The 23123-nt window shown below is 37.3% G+C and overlaps 1 protein-coding gene across 3 annotated transcripts in view; it reads right to left on the bottom strand.

The window, feature by feature from the left end:
* ELMOD1 (ELMO domain containing 1) overlaps positions 1-23123 on the bottom strand; it is a 118146-nt gene that overhangs the window by 58774 nt on the left and 36249 nt on the right. For 2 of the 3 annotated variants that reach the window (XM_036258662.1, XM_036258663.1), the window contains exons 2-4: positions 19468-19569; positions 979-1124; positions 813-841 (exon numbers count right to left, since the gene is read on the bottom strand). In XM_036258662.1, the coding sequence (XP_036114555.1) occupies positions 813-841; positions 979-1124; positions 19468-19484 (192 nt within the window). In that variant the 5' untranslated portion in view covers positions 19485-19569. Of the gene's footprint in view, positions 1-812; positions 842-978; positions 1125-6179; positions 6202-19467; positions 19570-23123 lie in introns of those variants that run through there. The other variant, XM_036258664.1, reaches the window with a different exon arrangement.

Raw genomic sequence — 23123 nt, 5'->3', positions numbered from 1 at the left:
TAAGTGGGATCTATTTATGGTCTATTTAGATAGGGGCTTCAAGTATTTGTTTAAAGCTTCTCTATGAAGATACTAAACTAAACTAAAAAATAAAATAAAATAAACGCAAGAACTGATTTAGTATTTGAATTCTAGTCAATTTGACATTTTTACGATGGGGGTAGTGTCCTTTTCCTGATTAAGATAATAACATAAAACAGAAATAGAAAGTTTTTTTTAAAAACCAATATTATCTGTTTTAAACTACCTATTAAAATATTATAGTTTCTTTTTCTCCCTCAATATACCTGGTTTCCATTGTTTATGGGCATTATGTCTATGACTGAGTGACTTACATGAGGGTTATAGTCTTAAGGATACCAAAATTAAATAATAATATTCAAGAATCTTAAAAAAAAATAAACATTTTTCTCTCTTATGTGGATGCTTAACTGTGTGGTATAAAAACCTGAAGAGTGTCTTTGATTTTCTTGGAGTCTTGAGCATAAAGTTAAATAATTTGGATATTGAGAAAAAACCAGAGAGTTAATGCTACTCTTATGTTCAAGAAATTTTTATTTTATGATTTGGCAAGAGTTATAAAAAAAGATGAATTCAACAGTGAAGTAAATAATAAATGCCCTTACATCTGCCTAAAATTTCACATGCAGTGGCTACTTTCATGTTAAAAGTAAAGGCAACTATTTCTTCTCAGTTTTCATTAGGTTTTATAGTTAATGGTATATTTTGTTTCTTCACATTTTTACTTTTGAAGATGGAGGTAAGCTTCCAAGTGAAAAGTTGCTGAAAAATATAGAAACACTTTTACTTACCTTACTTTTTGAACCCCTCAATGATGTTTCTATAAAGAGATAATTTTAAAAAATCATTCATAAATTATCCATTACAAGTGGTTTAAAATTACTATACTAAAATATAACACTGTATCCTCAGTCCTATCAAGTCTACATTTTGCTTACTTCTTTGTTTCATGCTTACCGATCTTCATGGTTCTAGAAGCTCCAGGCTTGGTATTGTAACAGATCCGTTGCAGTTCACATCTTCCGGTCAGCTTCCTCATTACAAACTTCAGGCAGCGCCATAAAAACTTACAGTAAAAATACAGGCACACCTGGATCAACATTCTGTCAAAGACAAAAGACAGCATCCTTCCACTAGAATAGGAAGCAGCCACGACCAGCAAAAAAAGAAGCCCTGAAGAAAATCAGCCATTAGACTTCTGTGTTTACAAACTTGTTTTATTTTTCTAATCCCATGTTATTTTATTTGTGGTAGCTACAAACCTGTCACTAGGGGGAAAGCCCAAGTCTGTGGGGGAACACTTTGACTGCAAGTAAATCCAGAATGTCCTATTCTGGTAAGTTTGATATTCCAATGGAGTGCAAGGCACTTAAAAACATTTTTAAATAAACCAGTATAAACCTCAGAAGAGGGGGTGGGGGGTGGAGGGAAGAGATAAATCACAGAACTTATCGTAACTGTATGCGTAATCATGGACATAGACAACAATGCTGGGGTTGGGGGACTGGGAGGAAGGTGTCAATGGGGGGAAAAGGAGAAACATCTGTAACAAAAATAAATTAATTTAAAAAATTAAAAAATTAAAAAAAAACAAAAAAAACAGTAGCTAGAAGTTGCCTCTCCCTTAGACATTGGGAACGAATATGCCCTGGCAACTCTCCTCTCCTGCCTCTGTAGACAGCCTCTCAACTCGTCCCATCCTTAATGCCCTTTTTTTGGCCCCTATTTTATTATTTCCCTGTTTCCATTCTTTTCTCCTTCTCTCTGCTTTCCTTTAGGTACTCCTTAAGGACTTGGTTGTGTGGCTATCTGTCTTTGTTGACCAATCCCAACACTTCTCGGTCTTGCCAGAAGGCTGCTCATCAGTTCACTGAACAAGCATGCTGACCTTTGGTTCTCCAACATCCTCTGATTTAAACCTTCTCCAAACTTCACCTTTTGACAAGTTTGCTTTTGGCTCCTGGTAAACAAAGTTTTCTTAATTGCACACCTTATCTCACTCCAATAATACCTTAACAGACTATGATGTATATCATCACCAATCAAGCACTTTTTTACAATGTCTCTGGCATGTGATTTTGTGTTTTATGCTGACTTTTATTTTTAATATGTCAATGCCTACTACTTTGTGGTACTTCTCAGAGTCTCAGAATAACTCCAGCTATAGAAATAAAGAATTAACAGCCAGAAACTTATATTCAACTCATATTATAATACTCTGCATTCCTAATAGGTAGAATTAGTTATATTATTTCCTATTTGTGTCATTTCTAAAATATGTTTCTTCTTTAATATTCACTAATTCCCTCTAAGTCTAACATAAGGTGATCCAGGGTCTTCAGATGAATTAGGGTAGTTAACCAATAGCCTCAGTGATGTGACTCATCCCTGAATATGAACTTTGTTCAAACTGCTCTGGCTCCAATATCTTGAAGAACCTGTGTTAAAAATAAAAATTCCCAAGGCTAACTTGAACAAAAGCATAGGATCTATATCATATAAATGCAAAGGGGATGGAGGACACAGTAAAAATAACCAAACTGCTACACCAAGATAATGCAATGGAATCTTTGCAGGCAATACAATTATATTCCAGAATATCTAATAACATGAGAAAACATCCATAATATGCTTATCAAATAAAAATAAGTTAGAAAATAATTGGTATAAGATAATCTACTTTTTAAATTAAAAATTAAACAAAAAAATTTTAATGGTGATATATAAATAAGAAAAAGAATGGCAGGCTACAAAGCAGAAATGTTAATAGTGGAATTTCTGGGTAATAAAATTATGAGTAATTAAAATTTTCTTTTTTGGTTAAGCACATTTTCTTTTTTTTCTATAATAAATATATTTTATTTATTTATTTATTTATTTATTTATTTATTTATTTATTTATTTATTTATATATTTATTTTTGTAATCCTCTCCTGAGAATATTTTTTCATTGATTTTCAGATAGTGGAAGGGAGGGAGAAAGAGAGAAACATCAATGTGAGAGAGACACATCAATTGGTTGCCTTTCACACAACTTCAACCAGGGCTGGGGACTGAATTGCAACCGAGGTACATGCCCTTGACCAGACCGAATTTAAGACTCTTTGGTCCTTGAGCCGACGCTCTAACCATTGAGCAAAACAAGCCAGGCTGTTATTTTAGTTTTTTTAAAAGAAAGTTACAAAAACAATTAAAGTGTATAAAATGATCACCAAAGCCATTATGAAAGTGTATATAAAATTTTAATGGAAAGTCAGATTCTGCTAAAAGACAAAAAATGAATTTACTATGTTGTAAAGTCTGAAATTCAACTGTGTTAGTCAAATATGTTCCAAGATCTACTAGGATTTAGGTTATCAACTTCCCCCCCAAAAAAGGTAACTCTAAAAATAAATTTAGTGGAACATTTTAATTAGTTGAGTGAGAAATTTTATTAAACCTCAACTTGCTCTCTTGGAAAAAGTTTTCCATTTTTCCAAAAAGTTTTCCATTTTTCCAACTATTGGATAGCTATGCCCGAGAAAAAGATTGAGCACTATCTGTGTGAACTGATCTACATCCAATGATTAATTTCTTTTTAGCATTGTTCCTATTATTAGGTCAAGGATAAAAAGCTTTCCATGATATCTATTCTTACGGTGTTGGGTACAGTTTCTAGTGAAGTTAGCCTGGCATAGGGACCAGTTCTTCAAAGGAAGCTTCTTTTAAGTCCATGACAGGACTCCATGACAATCAGGTTTTTGTGGTCCTAAGTCTTCCTTGAGAAGACAGTGCTGATCACTGTTTAAAGGTGAATCCTTGTATTTACCCTACTTAGGGCCACCAGACCTCATTTAGCTTATGTTAAACTACAGAAAGCTTTCCCCATACAACTTCTCCATCAGATCTATACAGAGTTGTGGCTTGAGACCTCCAAGTGTCCTCTCAGGTGGCAGGAAGTATCCTGATATAGAGTGACTTATAACCTAACCTGTCATTCCTCCCATTGGCCTCCTTGTATATGAAAAGAATGTGCCTGGGGAACTGGGTTGCAACAGGACAGCCTTACATAAAATGAGAGAAAAAACATCGTGTTCTATTTGCTTCCCCCCTCCCCCAATTCCTCTGAAGATGTTGAAACTGTCAAAGACAGGGATGCCCAGTGGAAACCTGCAGTGAAGGGTCAGAGACACTCCATAACTTGTTAGGATTCACTACTCTGTGAGGCATATCACATCCCTCTGACGTAACTACATAAACAATACCACAAATCATGAAAGAGAAATGCCTATTTCAATTGTGAAGTGACATCTACATACTGCTTCTTTACCCTTTCGAAATTTCTGGGCCAGTAGTCCTGATTATGCTATTTATTATCAAAGATATATTTTTATTTATTTTTCTTTGTTTTTCTAATGGGCCAACATACTCACAAATATTTCACTAAAAGGTCAACTTGCTATGCCAGGCACTATATTTTCCTGCTGTGCTAGGAACTCTATTTTTCCAAGCCAGATCATCAGACCAAACAATGTTTTGACAGATATAATTTATTTTGCATTTAGGTCATAAACCTAAGGCATAATCAGAGAGGAAAATACCAGCGCTGCCCCTTCCTTAGGAAGACTTATTTTGATGACAGAAACAGTACCCAGCTTGCTTTCTCAAGAAAGTACCAGGGCAGCACAAACTCCATACTCAGAATGGCTGTTCTTCACCATCAAGTACGCCAGGAGTTCACTTGTTTAAGTCTTTACATTGTAAAGTTTATGGAAAAACTGTTGAAGGCCCAGAGAACAGTCAACATAATTAAATATATTGTGAGAATGTTAAATTGGTTTGGCATGTCTACCCTCAAAAGGAAGAAACTAAAGAAATGGATCTTTAAATGCTCTTAAGCTCATCAGTGGTTGGTTTGGAAAAAATAAGAAAGGAAGGGAGGAAGGAAGGAAGGGAAAAAGGAAGAAAGGAAGGAAGGGAAGGAGGAAGGAAGAAAGGAAGGAAGGGTTTGCTTCTCTTCTGAGTTTAAGGAGTTTTGAATTCATAGTACCTTTCCTCCTTTTAATTTCCTTCATCTCCTATTTAAGCATGCCTTGAGTAGAGGCACCTCAGTGTACCTATGAGGCAGGTCCCATTTGTTTTCTTTAATGTCATCTTTCTGTTCCTACTCTTAGAATAAGAACATGCCCTCTCTACCATCTGAGACCTATGTTCAAGTATATGTAGCTCTGCTTGTTTTTAATGTCTATCCCTGAATCATCAAACTAATAAGTTCAATTTTAATTAGGTGAATATTTTGCTTTTTTTCTTCATAACACTAGACTTAGTTTTCTTACTTCTGATGGAGAGTCTCAACTCACCACTGAAAAGATGTGCTACATTTTATAGGCATAACAATTAAATTTTCAAGAAAATGTGGAAAAAATACTGATCACATCTCCTATTTTTAATACCTATATGCACAGACAGCATTTTTAATATTTGTTTCTGTTTTTATAATCACAACTTTTTGGATGATGTTCCAAAATGAGCTACTGCAGGAGTAAGTTATAATCTAGTGAGGAAAATGACAATAAATTGAATGACTTGCTTAAGCACTGGGAGATTTAATACCAAGAGCTATTTACACATTTATTATTTCCAATATTTTCTTGGACTGCCATTTATTAGTGTGCTGCAGAGTGAGGTTTATAGCTGAGCTCACAGCAGCAGACTTCTTTTGTCTTTAATATGTTTTTATTGATTTTTTTAGAAGAGGAAGGGAGAAAGAGATGGAAACATTGATGTGAGAGAGAAATATGGATTGGCTGCCTCCTGCATATCCCACTGGGGATTGAGCCTGCAACCCAGGCATATGCCCTGACTGGGAATCGAACTGGAACCTCTCAGTCCATGAGATGACCCTCAATCCACTGAGCCACACTGGCCAGGCAGCAGTATGCTTCTTAAAGACAATTATGATTACTTTAATATTGAAACATTCACTCTCTAGCTTGAACCAGAATAGCCAACCAATGAAAATTATTCAAAATGGATCATATCTATGAGACCAAATAAAAGCAAATCCCTGTCTTGTGCCTTGTTAGAAGAATCTATTCAGCAGGGCTGGGGCCTCTGAAACAGGAGATACACCTAGAACCATGTGGCCTCCTGCCTGTGAGGTGAGGGGGTGTGGGTACCTGTAATGCAATACTACTCCATCATCTTAAATTTGTGACTCTGATGTCTTCTTTTGGAATAATAAGAGAAAAGTGGTTTATTTTGAACAGTTTCAATGATTTTGCTAATGAAAGTTAATTCTTGCTTGAAGAAAGCCTGTAATAAATAAGAAGTACACTATTGGTGAGTAAGGAAATGTAAAAACTAATCACAGTTCTTTGTTCAAACCACAGTTGCCTAAAAGAAACACTTTTCATCTAAATGGCCATAAAGAACAACAGAGAATTGCTCAACGCTTCTAGCATTTCATGTACTTTCTAAAATAACATTTAAAAAAAAGTTCAGTTGCTTTTGATGAGAGCCTAATTTGGTTTTGTCATCAAAGATATCAATATTTTACTTTAAAAAATTTCAGTTGTTCTACTCAAGTTTCTAATCAGGGGAACTGGCCATTAATTGGAAATTAATTTGCCAATTGGCCTAGTAAATGGGGCCCTCTCTATAATGAGCTTCCTACTAGAAAAAGAGGCTGCAGAGGACTTGATGTATGAACTCAAAATGTGAAATCATACAAAGAAACATTTGTGAAATATACAAAGACCAGAGTATATTTTCTGCTACAAGGCAGTGCCCAGGCAGTGTGGGGCCCTATAGTCTTTTCCATTATTCTTTATCAGAAGAGATCACATTGCCTTTGAAAAGTGGTGGGTATAAATCCATCATGGATCAATACCATTCCAAATTCTATTGCTATAGCAAAGGGCACTGTTATTACATTCTAGGAAAATTCTGTCTGAGAAATTTGAGAGCACCAGCTGGTTGCGGGCTAACTAAAAATCTAATTAATGGCTTATCTTTTTTCTTTCAAATAAAAGGAGGCAAAGGTTTATCTTAATTTATTAATGACATCACAATTCAATTAAAATTTGATGCTTAAATACATTTTACAAGATTTATTTTTTAAATTAGATATTTGTTGGTATTTGGATAATATTTTTACTGACTTATTTATAAAGAAAGCAGTGAACACATTACAGTTTGACATTTAAAAACTATTTAAGTGTAATATAAAATATAAACATTTATTGTAAATAAAAATATCCTTAAAAGAACCAAAATATTAGAAAAACTATAAATAAAAGAGTCATCCATAATAAGCCCCCAAATCTTCTATAAAAAGCTCCCCAAATTAGTATTATAGATATATTACATAATATAATTTTTAAAAAACCATATATATATGTGTGGAATAATAAGATATACACACACACACACACACACACACACACACACATATATACCATCAGGACCAGGTTAAAGGATATTCTCAGTATTATTCATAAAAAATTAATTTCTGTTGAGTTAAAGAACTGGAGTAGTTGAAGGAGAGAGCTTTTAAATGCATTGTGGAAAAAATACAAGTGATCATTGAAAGGCACTTTACCTATTTCTTCTCTATAGTGAACAAATACAAAACAAGAAGACTGGCTCTGTAGTCCAGGAGGAAGAAGTGTGGGGATTATGGCAAGGGAAAAAGCCAAAATGAGTCACACTGCAAGCACGTGCCATCCCTGTCCACCAGGAACTTAGAGTCTAGGGAGGGAAATGACAATAAAAACAGCAAGTAAAAAAGTAGTGTGATAATTCCATAAAAGAAATGGCTTATGGTGCCTGAGGAGCAGAGAGAAAGTACCTTGCTCTGATATTGGACAGTAAAGCCAACTCTTAATTATCCTGATCAGGAGGCAAGAACAACAGGAAAATCAGCATGCCTTACTCATTTCAGAGCAAAAGTGAAAAATACAATAGTTAAATGAATAAAATTGAAACCAACACTTATTGAGTGTCCAGGGCTTTCATTTATCCCATGCTCTATAGGCTGAATGAACAGTGAGGGTTACCACTGAAAAGCTGAGGGAAACCCAGGGGGCAGAAGAGCTAGGGTGCCGATGATCAAGCCCTGAATAAGTTTCTCATGGCAGCTTGATGGCAATGGGCAGGCTCAGGTGAAGGCACCTACAGAATATTGCTTAGAAAACTATTCAGGTTAACATAGTTCAACAAGAGTTGGAAAGTTTTTGTTTAAATATAGGGGACAAAATAAGTGAAAATATATGTATGTGTAGATATATGTGTATTTGTGTGTGTATATAGAGTGCACATGCATGTATATTTATGTATGTTTATACATACATGGTATGTGTGTGTGTGTGTGTGTATTAAAAAAGAAAAAACTATGGCTTAACACACCAGTCTACAGTGAGAGTGGTATTTGGGTGTTGAGGCCATAAATCCCTTTTCAAGATTTAGCTTCTACATCTGACAAACTCAGTCAATGCCTCAAGTGATGCTAATCAAATTCTGGAAAAACAGTGTGACTCTGCACCTTCTGTTCCTCCACAGCAGTGGGAATTGGTGGGTGCTGAATGGAAATACTGCCTCACTAAACAATGACGGGTCAGGAAGTCTGACCTCAAGTTTGGTGCCCATTTGCCACTATGACTCTGGACAAACTACTTTGGCCCTCTGGGCCTCTGCCTTCCCATCTGTAAGGTGAAGGGAATGGACTAAATTTGTAGTTTTAAGGGAAGGCTAGATATGTGTCTTAAGGGAAAAAGATTTTTCTTCTGACTCTCCCATCTCTTTGAGGTGTATTTTAGGTTTGGGTGAAAATGTTACTGTGCTTCTGGGCTGCTTATGCTGTGCATGCAAAGGTGTCCAAGAACTGCCCCTGGCTACATGTTGGCAGCTTATCTTCTGCTAACCCTAAGCAGCATCTACAGTGGCAGCTGGTCCCACTCTCCTAGGCATTGTTCACAACATCTTCACCTCCCACACCCTCTATCCTTATTTAAAAATATGAGCACCCTCATCCTCCTTTTCCCTCAATATCACCTCAGTGAAGCCTCCCTGAATATTCCTGTCACAAAATGCCTGTGCCATGTCACTGGTCACATTCTTTTCTGTAGCTTAGTTTCGCAGTGTGCCTCATCTCCTCACCAGGTGTTTTGGAGTGGAGACCACCTTATATTCACTTTTGTATCACCCTCAACAGCTCACAGTAGACACACCAAAGGAGTAACACAATGTAGAAAGTATGAGAAACCGCTTTGAAGTCAGACAGGCCTGCATTCAACTATCAGTGTGCCCTTGGGTGAGTGACTTAACTTTGCTAAGCCTTCATGCCCTGAACTGTAAAATGAGATATTAATTACTACTTAATCACAATTGTTATTGATAGGAGAAATAATTTAAAATGTAGCATAGTACAATTGTTAGCAGGAAGTATTTATTAAATGAGTCACTGGACCAAGATGGTAATCAAGTGTGAATGACTTATAGAACCCAATTTACATATATTTTTGCTCATTGGAAGCCTTCACTTACCTAATTATAGTAGTAAAATACTCTTTTCCTCTTAGTTGCTTCACAGCCAGAACTTGGGTACAAGTCTGCTGTGTTGCTCCAAGTGGCTCCCATGGAGCTCTGAGTTTGGCAAATGTTTTCCTGTCCTCTCTCCTGTCTCAGGAAGAAAAGTGTGCAGTGAAGTCCATGGCCAACACACTGAGATCCTGAGACTGGGATAGCTGGAAGCAGTTATTTACATGGGGTGACTTAGAAGATTCCCTGTATTAGAAATTTCTAAATTAATCATGTCTGATGACTTCAAAAATATAATCTCAACAAGTAAATCCGAGCAAGGGAAAAGATATGCAGTACAAGTCTCAGGCCTTTCTTATCATATAAATTAATAAATATATTATGCAACCTAAACCCTAAGCCTCAGTTCTATCTGGGGCTCAAAAACTGCCCCCTCTTTCTCTGATAACACAGAGACACACTTTCTGCTCCATTTAAACCCTGGTTTTCTTTTAATGCAGACCCTGGCTAAAGTCACATTGGGTGACTATGGCGAACTTATATAGTATCCCATATCTACTCTCAATTTAAAATATATTCTTTAACCAAGTGTACTAATTTATAGAAATTATTTCTAACATTTCATGTAATTTAAAAAAAATCAATTATTTTCGTGCTCCTTTATACTCTGAGTCATTACACCATTAATAGAGTTGATGGTAATACTGAGCTGGAGAGAACAAAGTGTGAGTCCCAAGTATCTTGAATGTGGGGTGAAAATCTACTCTTTCCCACAACCTGAATTCTTTATGGTTAACTGCATTTCTTCTGTGGTTGTACTTGAAGCATTTAATTCTAGAGCAATTCAGAAGCTGACAAATCACTCACTCTATGGGCTTGTAAGTAATGCTGACTTTTTCTCAATGAAAGTCAACTTCTTATTCTATATAATATATTTGCTGAGCTCAGAAATTAACACCTGATTTATTCAGGGTATGTTTACATAACCTTCTCTCTGATTCAAATAAAAAGGTTGCCAAATTGTCCAACATCTGTGGGAACAGACTACAGGGAACAAAAGGCAATTTAAATGATGTAATAGAGCTTGTAATGCAAGATTACTACTCGTTGCCCTCTTAACCTTCCAAATTCCATAAACAGTAACCTATAATAAATACAAACACATTATCCCTTAATAAAAAGCATTAAAAACAAACACTAAAGCCAAAAGCAATAATCATCTAAGGAGGGGCAATGATCGAGTTTCTTTTTATTATCAAAACCAATGGTCAATGAAAATCCTTGTTTCCTTTTTGATATGTAATCTATAATCCTAGCCTCAGTTTCACATAACCAATGTCATATAATATTTATAAAACACATGTCCCAAGTTAAAAGAAAAAAATTTTGCATTAGGGATGTGCTGGTTGCATTATTCTCATTGCTAGTCCGTATGAAATTACAGTGGTAGATTTTCCTCATGCCAATTCTGAATCATCAAATACAACTTCATTTTAAAATGTGAAAATCTGCACCAAACGCAGTGTTACAGCTATTCTACTGAACAAAATACTAACAGAAATAAATGCTCCTGTTTCTACCTAAAAGGGCTGGTTTTGAGGCTGCTCAAGTTTTTCTAAAAGCATTAAGACATTGAAGAAGAAATCCAGTAGCACCAGTCTTGGCACAAACCTGACCACTACAGTCCCTTTCCACCAAAACAGATCCTGAAGTCTAAGATTCAACCCCACTAAAGCTTTCTGTTAATATGATTCTACAACTAAAAGATACCATGTTGACATATAGGAGGGATTCATAAATATAAATTTTTCATATGTGTAAGCATGGGTTTGTTACCACGGCAACCAAAAACATATCAAATGAAAAACTTGGCAGGCAAATCTCCTAATGATTTTTCTTTCTTTCTTTTTTCAATTAATTAATTTGTTTATTTTTGTTACAGATGTTTCTCTTTCTCCTCCACTGATTCCCACCCCTCCCCGCCCTGTCCCCAGCTTTCTTGTCCATGTCCACTGTTCATGCATACATGCATATACGTTCTGTGGTTTATCTCTCCCCATCACCCTCTCTTCTGGGGATTGTCAGTCTGTACCCCACTTCCACATCTCTGGGACTACCCCCTTCCTCAGACTGTTATGTTCATTATACTCCACAAATAAGTGAGATCATAAGGTACTTGTCTTTCTCTGTTTGGCTTGTTTTGCTTAGGATAATACGTTCCAGGACCCTCAATGTCGACACAAAAAACAAGAGATATTTCTTGCTTACAGCTGCATAGTACTCCATTGTGTATATGTACCACAGCTTTATCAATTCGTCTACTGATAGACATTTGGATTGTTTCCAGGTCTTAGCTATTGTAAATAGTGCTGCTACGAACATGGGGGTACATATATTCTTTCTGATTGGTGTTTCAGGCTTCTTGGGGTATATTCCTAGAAGTGGGATCACTAGGTCTAATGGAAGTTCAATTTTTAAATTTTTGGGTAACACTATATTGTTTCCATAGTGGCTGCACCAGTCTGCATTCCCACCAGCAGTGTACTAGAGTCCCCTTTTCTCCACACCCTCGTCAACACTTGCTGTTTAATGATTTGTTCATGGCGGCCATTCTGAAAGATGTGAGGTGATACCTCATTATTGTTTTAATTTGCATCTCTCTGATGATTAGTGATGTTGAGCATTTCTTCATATGTCTCTTGGCCATTTGTATGTCCTGTTCCGAGAGGTGTCTATTCAGCTCCTCTGCCCATTTTTTAATTGGGTTCTTTGTCTTCCTTTTGTGGAGTTGTATGAGCATTCTCTATATATTGGAAATTAACCCCTTATCTGATATATCATTGGAATTATGCTCTCCCATACAGTGGGTTGCCTTTCCATTGTGATGACTGTATCTTTTGCTGTGCAGAAGCTTTTGAGTTTGATATAGTCCCATGTGTTTATTTTTTCTTTTGTTTCTGTTGCCTTAGGTGATCAAAATTCTGCTGCGTATGATGTCTGAACTTTTGTTGCCTACATTTTCTTCTAGGATTTTTATGGATTCACGAGTCACATTCAAGTATTTTATCCATTTTGATTTTATTTTTGTGTATGGTGTAAGTTGATGGTCTAGTTTCATTTTTTTTGCATGTAGCTGTCCAATATTTCCAACACCATTTATTAAAGAGGCTATATTTACTCCACTGTATGCTCTTGCCACCCTTGTCAAATATTAATTGAGCATATTGCCTTGCATCCATTTCTGGGTTCTCTGTTCTGCTCCACTGGTCTATATGCCTGATCTTGTGCCAGTACCAGACTGTTTTGATTACAGTGGCTTTGTAGTATAACCTGAAATCTGGTAATGTGATCCCTTCAACTTTGTTCTTCCCTTTCAAGATTGCTGTGTCTATTTGAGGTCTTTTTTGGTATCATAGGAACTTTTGAAACATTTGTTCTAGTTCTGTAAAGTATGTCGTTGGTATTTTGATGGAGATTGAAATGAATCTATAGATTGCTTTGGGTAATATGGACATTTTAATGATGTTAATTCTTCCAATCCATGAACAAGGTATGTGCTTTCACTTTTTTGTATCTTCCTCTATTTCTTTTTTCAATGTCCTGTAGCTTTCTGTGAATAGGTCCTTTATTTCTTTGGTTAAGTTTATTCCTAAGTATCAAATTTTTTTTGCCACCTTGGTAAATGGGATTGCTTTTTTAGTTTCTCTTTCTGTCAGTTCATCATTGAGGTATAAGAATGCTATTAATTTCTTGATGTTAATTTTGTATCCTGCTACTTTGCCAAATTCATTTGTTAAAGCTAGTAAATTTTGGATGGAGTATTTGGAATTTTCTACATATAGTATCATGTCATCTGTGAATAATGACAGTTTCACTTTCTCCTTTCCAATTTGGATCCCTTTTATTTTTACTTCATGTCTGATTGCTGTGGCTAAGACTTCCAGTAGTATGTTAAATAAGAGTGGCGAAAGTGGGCATCCTTATCTTGTTCCTGTTCTTAAGGGAAATGCTTTTAATTTCTGCTCATTGAGTATGCTGTTGGCTGTAGGTCTTTCATATATGGCCTTTATTATGTCGAGATATGATCCCTCTATTCCCACATTGCTGAGCATTTTTATCAGAAATGGATGCTGGATTTTGTGGAAGGCGTTTTTGGCATCTATTGATGTGATCATGTGGTTTTTATTCTTCATTTTGTTTATGTGGTGTATCACAATAATTGATTTGCAAATATTGTACCAGCCTTGCATCCCTGGGATGAATTCCACTTGGTCATGGTGAATAATTTTTTTGATGTACTGCTGTATTAGATTTGCTAGTGTTTTGTTCAGGATTTTTACATCCATGTTCATCAGGAATATTGGCCTGTAGTTTTCTTTCTTTGTAGTGTCTTTTTCTGGTTTTGGAATTAGAATTATGCTGGCCTCATAAAACTTTGAAGTCTTCCTTCTTCTTGAATTTTTTGAAATAGTTTGAGGAGAATGGGTATTATTAGTTCTTCTTTGAATGTTTGGTAAAATTCCCCCATGAAGCCGTCCGGGTCTGGGCTTTTCTTTGCTGAGAGAGTCTTGATTATATCTTCCATTTCTTTTGTTGTTATTGGTCTGTTCAAGTTTTCTATCTCTTCCCAGTTCAGTTTTGGGAGACTATGTGTTTCTAAAAGTTTGTCCATTTCAGTTAGATTGGCAAATTTGTTGCCGTATAATTGTTCATAATATCTGTTAACAAGCCTTTGCATTTCTGTGTGTCAGATATTATTTCTCCTCTTTCCTTTCTTATTTTGTGTATTTGAGTTCTCTCTCCTTGTTTCTTGGTGAGTCTAGCTAAGGGTCCATCAAGCTTGTTTATCTTTTCAAAGAGCCAGCTGTTTGTTACATTGATCCTTTGAATTGTTTTTTTGGTCTCCATGTCATTTATTTCTGTTCTGATCTTTACTATTTCCTTCCTTCTACTTGCTCTGGGGTTTTCTTTCGGTTTGCTTTCTAATTGTTTATGTTGTGAGGTTAAATAGTCTATTAGAAATTTTTCTTACTTCTTGAGGTAGGCCTATAGTGTTATGAACTTCTCTCTCAGAACTGCTTTCGCTGCATCCCATAGAATTTGTGTTGTGTGTTCATTTTCACTGGTTTCAAGGAAGTTTTTAATTTTTTCCTTGATCTCCATGGTAACCCATTCATTGTTCAATAACATGCTATTTTTGCCTCCATGTGTTCAAATGTCTTTGCATGTTCTTGTTGTAATTGATTTCTAGTTGCATGCCATTGTGATCTGAGAAGATGCTTGATATAATGTCAATCTTCTTGAACTTGTATAGATTTAGTTTGTGCCCAAACATTTGGTCTATCTTTGAGAACATCCCATGTGCACTTGAGAAGAATGTGACTTCTTCAGTTTTGGGGTGCAATTTTCTGTAGATATCTATTAAACCTATTTGATGTAGTGCTTCATTTTGAGTCTCTGTTTCCTTGTTAATTTTTTGTCTAGAAGATCTATCCAGTGATATGAGTGGGGTACTGAAGTTTCCTGCTATGACTGTATTGCTGTTGATTTCTCCTTTGAAGTCCTCCAGAAGATTTTTAATATATATTGGTGATCCTAAATTGGGTGCATATATGTTTACTAAGGTTATATCTTCCTGTTGGATAGATCTTTTCGATATTATGTAGTAGCTTTCTTTGTCTCTAGTTATGGCCTTCATTTTGAAGTCTACTTTATCAGATACCAGCTTTTTTTTTTCCTTTCTGTTTTCTTGGAAGATTTTTTCCATTCGTTCACTTTCAACCTATGTGAGTCTTTTGTTGTGAAGTGGGTCTCTTGTAAACAACATATATGTGAGTCATGCTTTCTTATTCAGTCAGCTACTCTGTGTTTTTTTTTTTTTATCAGAGTATTCAAACCATTCACATTTAAGGTAATAATTGATATATACTTATTTATTGCCATTTCTGTTTAGTGTGATTCTATTTTTCTTCCTATTTCTTCTACTAATTACAGCAGTCCTTTCAGCATATCTTGCCATGCTGGTTTGATGTTAATATAATCCCTTAGCCTTTTTTTTTTTTTTTTGGTCTGGGTAGCTCTTTAACCTTCTATTTTGAATGATAGCCTTGCTGGGTAGAGTAGTCTTGGATTCAGATCCTTTCTTTTTATGACCTTGATTACTTCATGCCACTCCCTTCTGGCCTGTAGTGTTTCTGTTGAGAAGCCGGCTGACAGCCTATGGGATTTTCTTTTTAGGTAACCTGCTGCTTATCTCTTGCTGCCTATAGGATTCACTCTTTGTCTTTAATTTTTGGCATTTTAATTACTATGTGTCTTGGTATGGGCCTGTTTGGGTTTTTCTTACTTGGGGTCTCTGTGCTTCTTGAACTTGAATGCCTTCTTTCTTCACCAAGATAGAAAATTTTTCTGTCACTGTTTCTTCAAATATATTCTCTAGCCCTTGCCCATTTTCTTCTTCTTTGGTGACTCCTTTGATGTGAATGTTATTACATTTCCGGTTTTCCCACAGTTCTCTTAAGCCTTCTTCCTCTTTTTTTTAAGTGTTTTTGTCTTTTGGTTTTCTGATTGATTGATTTTTTTCTACCCTGTCTTTTAATTCACTGATCCAGTCCTCAGCTACCTCTACTGTGCTGGTTAGTCCTTTCAATGTGTTCTGAATTTCTGCTATGTCATTCTTCATTTCCACTTGGGTGGTTTTCAATGTTTCTATATCTTTACTCATGGTGCTGATGTCCTTACTCATCCTGTTGAGCTTCCTCAAGATCATGGCTCTGAACTCTACCTCTGATAATTTTCTTAGCTGCATTTCATTGATCTCCTTAGCTGCATTTCATTGATCTCATCTTCGATAGAGTTCTCTTGTTCTTTCATTTGGGATTTGTTTCTTTGTTTTACCATTTTGGCTATCTCAGTGGGTTTTGGAGCCTGCCAAATTTTTCCACTGGGTGTTGGTGTTCTGCTCTTTGTGGCTCCCTCTACTGGGTTTGGATAAGCCTGGGTGGGCCCAGGTTAAACAACACTTTTAAGTCTTACTTTCCTGGGTAAATTTGCAAGCCTGGGAATGGTTCAGTCATCCTCTAGCTTTTTCCTGGACGCTAGTGGTCTCAGTTACTCAGTGCCTTGGAATGTAGCCCTGGTGTTCTGCATAAGAGGATTTCCAGAAGGTGGGATAGATACTGATTATTAATGAGTCTCAATTTGCATTTTTTTGCCTCACTTGGGAAAAGTTGAATCTCCAAGGGTTGGGGGGTGGGGCTGCTGCTTTTTCTCACAGCTCTGGGAAGGAGCACACTGGCCACTGTCCTTTGTGGCTGCAACTCAGCAAAAACTCTGAGTGCCCTCCAAATCCTGGGTTTCCCCACAGAGTTCTAGTCCAGTCTGCCCTCCTTCTGCTGTAGCCCCCAGATGAGTGGCTGTGGCTATTTTAGCTCTCTGTCCTGGCTTTCTACAGTGTGGAGCGGTCTTGGTCTTTATTCCCCAAAGGTGCTCCTCACAGCTAAGAATGCTGCTATCTGTGGGCTCCCAGCCAAGCTCCCTCTCATGCCTCTGCATATCCTACCAGTGTTCCCGATTATATGGTTCTGTCCTGCTGCTTTTCTGTTGCTTTTTTTTTTTTTTTTTGAGGATTTGTCTTTATTTTAGTTGTAATTCCCGTTTGGTCCTGGGCGATTGTCTGCGTAGCTTCTATTCATTTCCCCTCCGTTTTTCACATTCTCTATGCCTATCTTGTATGCAGCTGGGTCGCACAGGCCTTCTGGTACCCCAGCACCCTATAGGTCCTTAGGGTAACTGGATCGCACAGTCACTTTGGGAACCTTGCTCTAAGCCTATGTTATGGGCTGCTGGGTCGCACCAGTGCTTCAGCACTCCCGAGGTCCCGCAAGTAACTGGATTTCACAGTCCCTGCTGGGTTGTGCGGGCCTCTCTGGTGCTTTAGCACCCCACAGTCCCATGGATAACTAGATCACACAGTCCTGGCTGGGTCGCATAGGCCTATCTGGTGTTCAGCACCCCGCAGGTCCTGGGGGTAACTAGATCGCAGGGTCTCTCTGGGTTCGCACAGGCCTCTCTGGTGCCCCCACACCCTGCAGTTCCCAGGGGCGGGCAGCTGGATCACACCAGTCTCTCTTGGGCTCTGGCTTTCCACTGCTCTTGTGAGCTACTGGACCACACAGGCCTCTGTGGAGCCCCAGGTCCCGCTGCTGGTGGCTGGGGAGTGCTGCTGTTCCATGGGGTTCAACTCTTCCTCAGCTTTTGCTGTAGTTTTTGGGGATGGGTCTCAGCTGCTTTTCTGTGATTCTGTTGCCTGGGGATGGATGTCTGCTCCCCAGCCTCTGCTGCTGGGGGTATATCTTGACTCTGATCAAGCTGCTACTGTGGGGAATGGTGCTGTGCTCCCGACTGTCTGCGGCTTCTGCGATTAGCACCTTGGCAGCTCTACTACTGTGCCCTGGTCTGTGTTGACACAGAGTGTCCACTGGTCCAATGGTGCCAGGTGCGCTGGTGGCTCAGGTTGCTGGGCCCCAGCCACTCCCACTGCCTCCTCCCAGGGAAGACCTGGATTCTTCCAAAATGGTGGGACTTCCTTGGGGCGCAAGGAGAAGCACCTTGAAGGGCCGCTTACCGCAGTAGCCGGCTGCTCCTGTCCACAGCACAGGAACCTTCTGCTCAGCGTCTCTGCACTGCAAGGCTTTTGTTGTCCACCTTCACATCCACTCACACTCTCTCATGCATTGGCTCCTTCTCTCACACACTCACCCTCCCTCTGGTCCTGCCCACTGCCATCTTTCCCCCCAAGTTCTAGTGATTTTTCAAATACTATCCCTTTACTCAGCTGAGATAAACAGGTTGAGGAGTATACCTATAAATGCTAATACCTGTAAATAGCTTAACAGTGACCTCGGGGAGGTTTTCACAATTGTAAGATCCAGTAAACATCAGTAGCTGCACCAAAACATTGTGAATCCCACACAAATTGACCTAGGTGCTCCAGAAATAATGGTGCAAACAAAACCAGTAGGGGAGGTAGTGGGGGAGATCTTAAATGGCAGCCACTGAAAGAATTAAGTGATTTCCTAAAAGAAGCAAACCCATTAATTATTTGCAGAGGAAATAAGCCAGAGCCAGGGACATGAATGTATAGTAGAGGTAGGCCACCATCTTGAGAGAAAGAAACTCAACATTCTGAAAAGTGTTTTATTTTCTAATTTTCAGGGCCAGACTAATTTTATTCTTGTTATGTTGTAATATGATGTAAACTTTCTTAGAGAATTTCATTAATATATTGTGAATGGCAGTCAATACTCTTGAAAATAATTATAATTATAGGTCAAGGCTAATGGCTTTCAAAACAAAACAAGATCACCCCAAAACATACCAATACACGTGGTACTCTCTACCAAAGTCTTCAGGGAATCAATAACCAATGCAGATTTCAGGAACATTACTGAGGCAAGAAGAGCAGAAGCTTGGAATATATATTTTTACCAAACAGGAACATTTGAAAATACCTGTGTGAATTGGCTAGCCAACCAAAATCTAATTAAGAAATATTTTAAATTACTTATTTCAGGAAAACGATTCTGCACAAATTATGTTGATTCTTTGACTACCAATCCTCAGATCTCAACTTTAAAGCCAGCAGTATATCATTCCTTAGAGAAACACATGTCAGGGTTGTCCAAAGGACTTCCTGCCTCGTACTTTTGCGTTCATGCTCTCTTGTAATTGCTTGTAATCTATCACTTGCAAATGTTCTCTTTTAGCATCAATGTGCACATAGGAACCTCATGACCAAATTATTCTTAGCTGAAATACAATATGAGACCTGGTCACCTGGTCACAAAGGTGAAAAGAAAGATTATCCTAATTGGTAGGGAAGTTTCTCGTTTAAGAGGGCTCACCCAGGGAACTAGAAACGCTTACCTCAGGAAGTGCTTCATTGTGCCTGTTTTGATTACCTAGATGTTATCCAAACTGTCCTCAAGTAACTGCTTTCAAGCTTGCCTTTGTCAAAATAAGTATAAGCTGTGGGAAGAAAGTAGATATATTTACTATTAAGGGGACTGGAAATCCCAACCCCCAAAGTTCTGCTTACTTTAGTAAGCAGACAGTGTTATGTGGCACCCAGAACATTATCAACCAAACTGCCCACAAAGCTACTCAATTCTATGGATGTAGATAATAGTTAAAGCCTTTCACTTTATAGTTAACAATCTGCCTTTCATTTTAAGTCACTTGCTGGAGAAATTATTAGTTTCATGAGCAATCATTTCAATAGTAAGCTTTTTCTATATTTTGGGTATTCCTACACTTGGTAGAACAGTATCTATTTTTTAAAAATGAAGAACCATAAAATTACCCTGATATAAAATTAAATGTCCAGATATCCAATCTGGCAGCCTCAATCTTTCAGAACCACAACTCCAAAATAACCAGAAGCAGCTGGTAATGCCTTTAAGCTAAAACATAGCCGTTAACGAGCTAACTATATCAAACAATTGAACAATATGCCCCTTGCCCCATTTAATGTTTTGTTTTTGCACTGTGAATAGAACAGTGATGTTTTATATTTGTCTAGCACATTTTAGTTTACAATTTTCTTTCAAAGTCTATAATACCAGGTTATTGGTCTTCTTCCTTCTGATAAGGAGGACACTAGAAGCTGCCTATGAAGCTGGGAAGAAATAGCCTAGAGAAGAGAGAGGCTGGAAACAATAGTGGAGGAATGGTACTGCAGGAGAGGAGTGATAAACAGAATGCAGCTCTAATGGCAACATGAGGAAGTGAATGTGTTCACAGATCACCAACTGGAACAGCCCAGAAAGTGGGCAACTCAACCCAACAGCCGGTCTTCTCTTTAACACATACATGCTTCTGTAAATGTTCCTTGCATGCTTGAAAAAATAAGTGTACACATCAATTTAAGATTGTGGTTGCTTCTTGGGGGACAGAGAGAGGTTTAGGACTGGGGAAGGTAAAACTGAACTTCAACTTGATAAGCGTTTTATTTCTTAAAATATATCTTAAGCAAAATAAAGGGAAAAACATTTGTTCATTTTTGGTGGTGGGACTATATATTATTCTTTTGTGGCTTTTAAAAATGAATCCAAATTTTAACTAAAAAGCATTAGTGTTCACCCAAAGCTCAGTGGCTGATTGTAGGGACAGGGCAGGGAACATACAAGGTGAGGCTGAAGCATATTGTTGTGCCAGAAAGTAAGAATGTGCTCAAAAGACAACAGTGAAGGATATGTCCAATAAACATAGGAGTCAGCTGAAAGAGCTCCTAATGGCCAAAACTGGGACAAATTAGATGACAAAATAGATGTAGTATTGGATTGTAATATAAAGTATAAAATAAGTATCTTGATTCTATACTGATATAAGTAAATGACAGAATAAATAAATGTGGAAAATAATATATAAATCTTCTATACAAAAGACTTCTAAAAAATTTATGTAGATACTCTGCCCTCAAAGAGGTAGAACATAATTCCTAATCCCTTAAATGGAGTCTGGACATAATGACTTTCTGAGAACAGTATGGAAGGAGGGGAATGAACAACTTTACAGTAGAGAAACCTGACTAATGCTATCTCAGGTGATCAAGGTTAACATTACAGTGATAAGTCATGGTGATAGAATATATTCTAGATATGTTGTGATGAAAATAACACTTTATATCCATGGTCTTCCTACTCCAAACATATTACCCCATTCTCATGATAAAAACATCAGACAAACTCCTATTGAGGGATATTCCACAAAACACCTAACCAGAGCTCCTCAAAATTTTCAAGATCAACAAAAACAGTAAAAGTTTCAAAAACAATCACAGCCAAGAGGTGCTTAAGGAGACATGATGACTAAATGTAATATAGTATCCTGGATGGGGTTGGATCATGGAACAGAAAAAGAACATTAGGTAAAAAAAAAAACAAAACAAAACAAAAAAAAAACTAAGGAAATCTGAATAAGCATGGATTTTAGTTAATTGGGTATCAATATTGGTCCATTAGTTGTGACAAATGTATCATATTTACATAAGAAATTGGATGCCAATGAAGGAACACTCTGTACTATATAGCTTTTCTGTAAATCTAAAACTATTACAAAATTTAAGATGTATTCCAATATGGTGATGCCTACTAAATTCTAGACACAAAATTAGGCATTAGGGATACAGGGTGAATAAGAGAGGCATGGGTTCCATCCTGCAGACCCAAAAGTCTTGAGAGAAGATTGTAGAGAATATGATACAGAGAAACAAATAGGTACCTAAACACAATTTTATAAGTAGAAATGAGTGCTGTGATAGTATGACAGATGCTTATCTTAGATGTAGGGATCAGGCGGTTCCTTAGTACATGCAAAGTTCTAGAAGCAAGAGTATACACAATGTGTAGAGGGGGAAATGTTCAATATGACCTAGCGACCTGGTGCTTGGTAAGAGGGATAGGTAAAAACAGAGATGGCAAGATATGGAAAAGCAAGAAATAGATTATCGAAGACTTTGTAAGCAATATTGAAGAAATCTGAACAATGAGGAACTATTGAAAGTTTCCAAACTAAGATGTGAGATGATCTAATTTCTAGTTTTTTGTTGTTGTTTTTTTTTAATAAATTCTCAACTGAGGATATTTTTCCATTGATTTTCAGATAGAGTGGGAAGGGGGGGGGGAGAGAGAGGGAGAGGGAGAGAGAGAAAGAGAAACATCATGTCTTCCATATGACCCTGACTAGGGCCGAGGACTGAACCACAAGTGAGGTACATGCCCTTGAATGGAATCAAACCCGCAACTCTTTGGTCCTCACACTGACACTCTTACCGCTGAGCCAAACCAGCCAGTGATAATTTCTAATTTTAAAAATGCACTCTGACTGTAGTATGGAGAATAAATTAGATTGTGGTGAAATTACTGGAAGGGACACCATTTAGAAATTGTTATAATAGTCCAGGCAGAGATAACAATGGCAGGATAAGGCAAATGACAGCTACAGAAGTGTGATGGATTTGAGAGATATTTAAAAAGTAAAATCAATAGGGCTTTTGTTAATGGATTGATTGGGGAATGGGTTGGTGAAGGAAAAGGAGGAGTCAAATATTATGTCTATGTTTATGGCTGGTGTAGATGGGAGAGACAGTAAAAGTAGACTCACTAAAACACAGAATTCTGGAGGAGCAGATTTAGGGATCTGGGTGTATTTGGGGGCCTTTTTCAGTTTGCAGAGTCACATGGTAGTATGACTCTATCACGTGGTAGTATACATGGATTTGAAGGTCAGGAGAGAAATTCCCATTGGAGACAAAGATTTGGGCTTCATTGGCATACAGATGGTAATTAAAACCATAGCCCAGAAGGAAATACTAAAGAAGTAATATATATAAAATTTGTTGCTCATAACATTCTTTGTCATTAGGATAATATTAAATTAGAATTGTTGTACTAATAAGGCAATAAAGAATGGGATGCATTTCAGAAAGATTCTACCAATATTTTTAAAAAATCTCTAAATGGTTTAATATCAGTTAAATAGAAAACTGGTTTACTTGAAAATTTTCATTTCATAATGATGTG

The sequence above is a fragment of the Molossus molossus genome, unplaced genomic scaffold (assembly GCF_014108415.1).
Source record: "Molossus molossus isolate mMolMol1 unplaced genomic scaffold, mMolMol1.p scaffold_m16_p_13, whole genome shotgun sequence".
Classification (NCBI taxonomy): Eukaryota; Metazoa; Chordata; class Mammalia; order Chiroptera; family Molossidae; genus Molossus; species Molossus molossus.
Note: the sequence above shows the minus strand (reverse complement) of the source record. Positions and strands in the feature narration are given on the sequence as shown.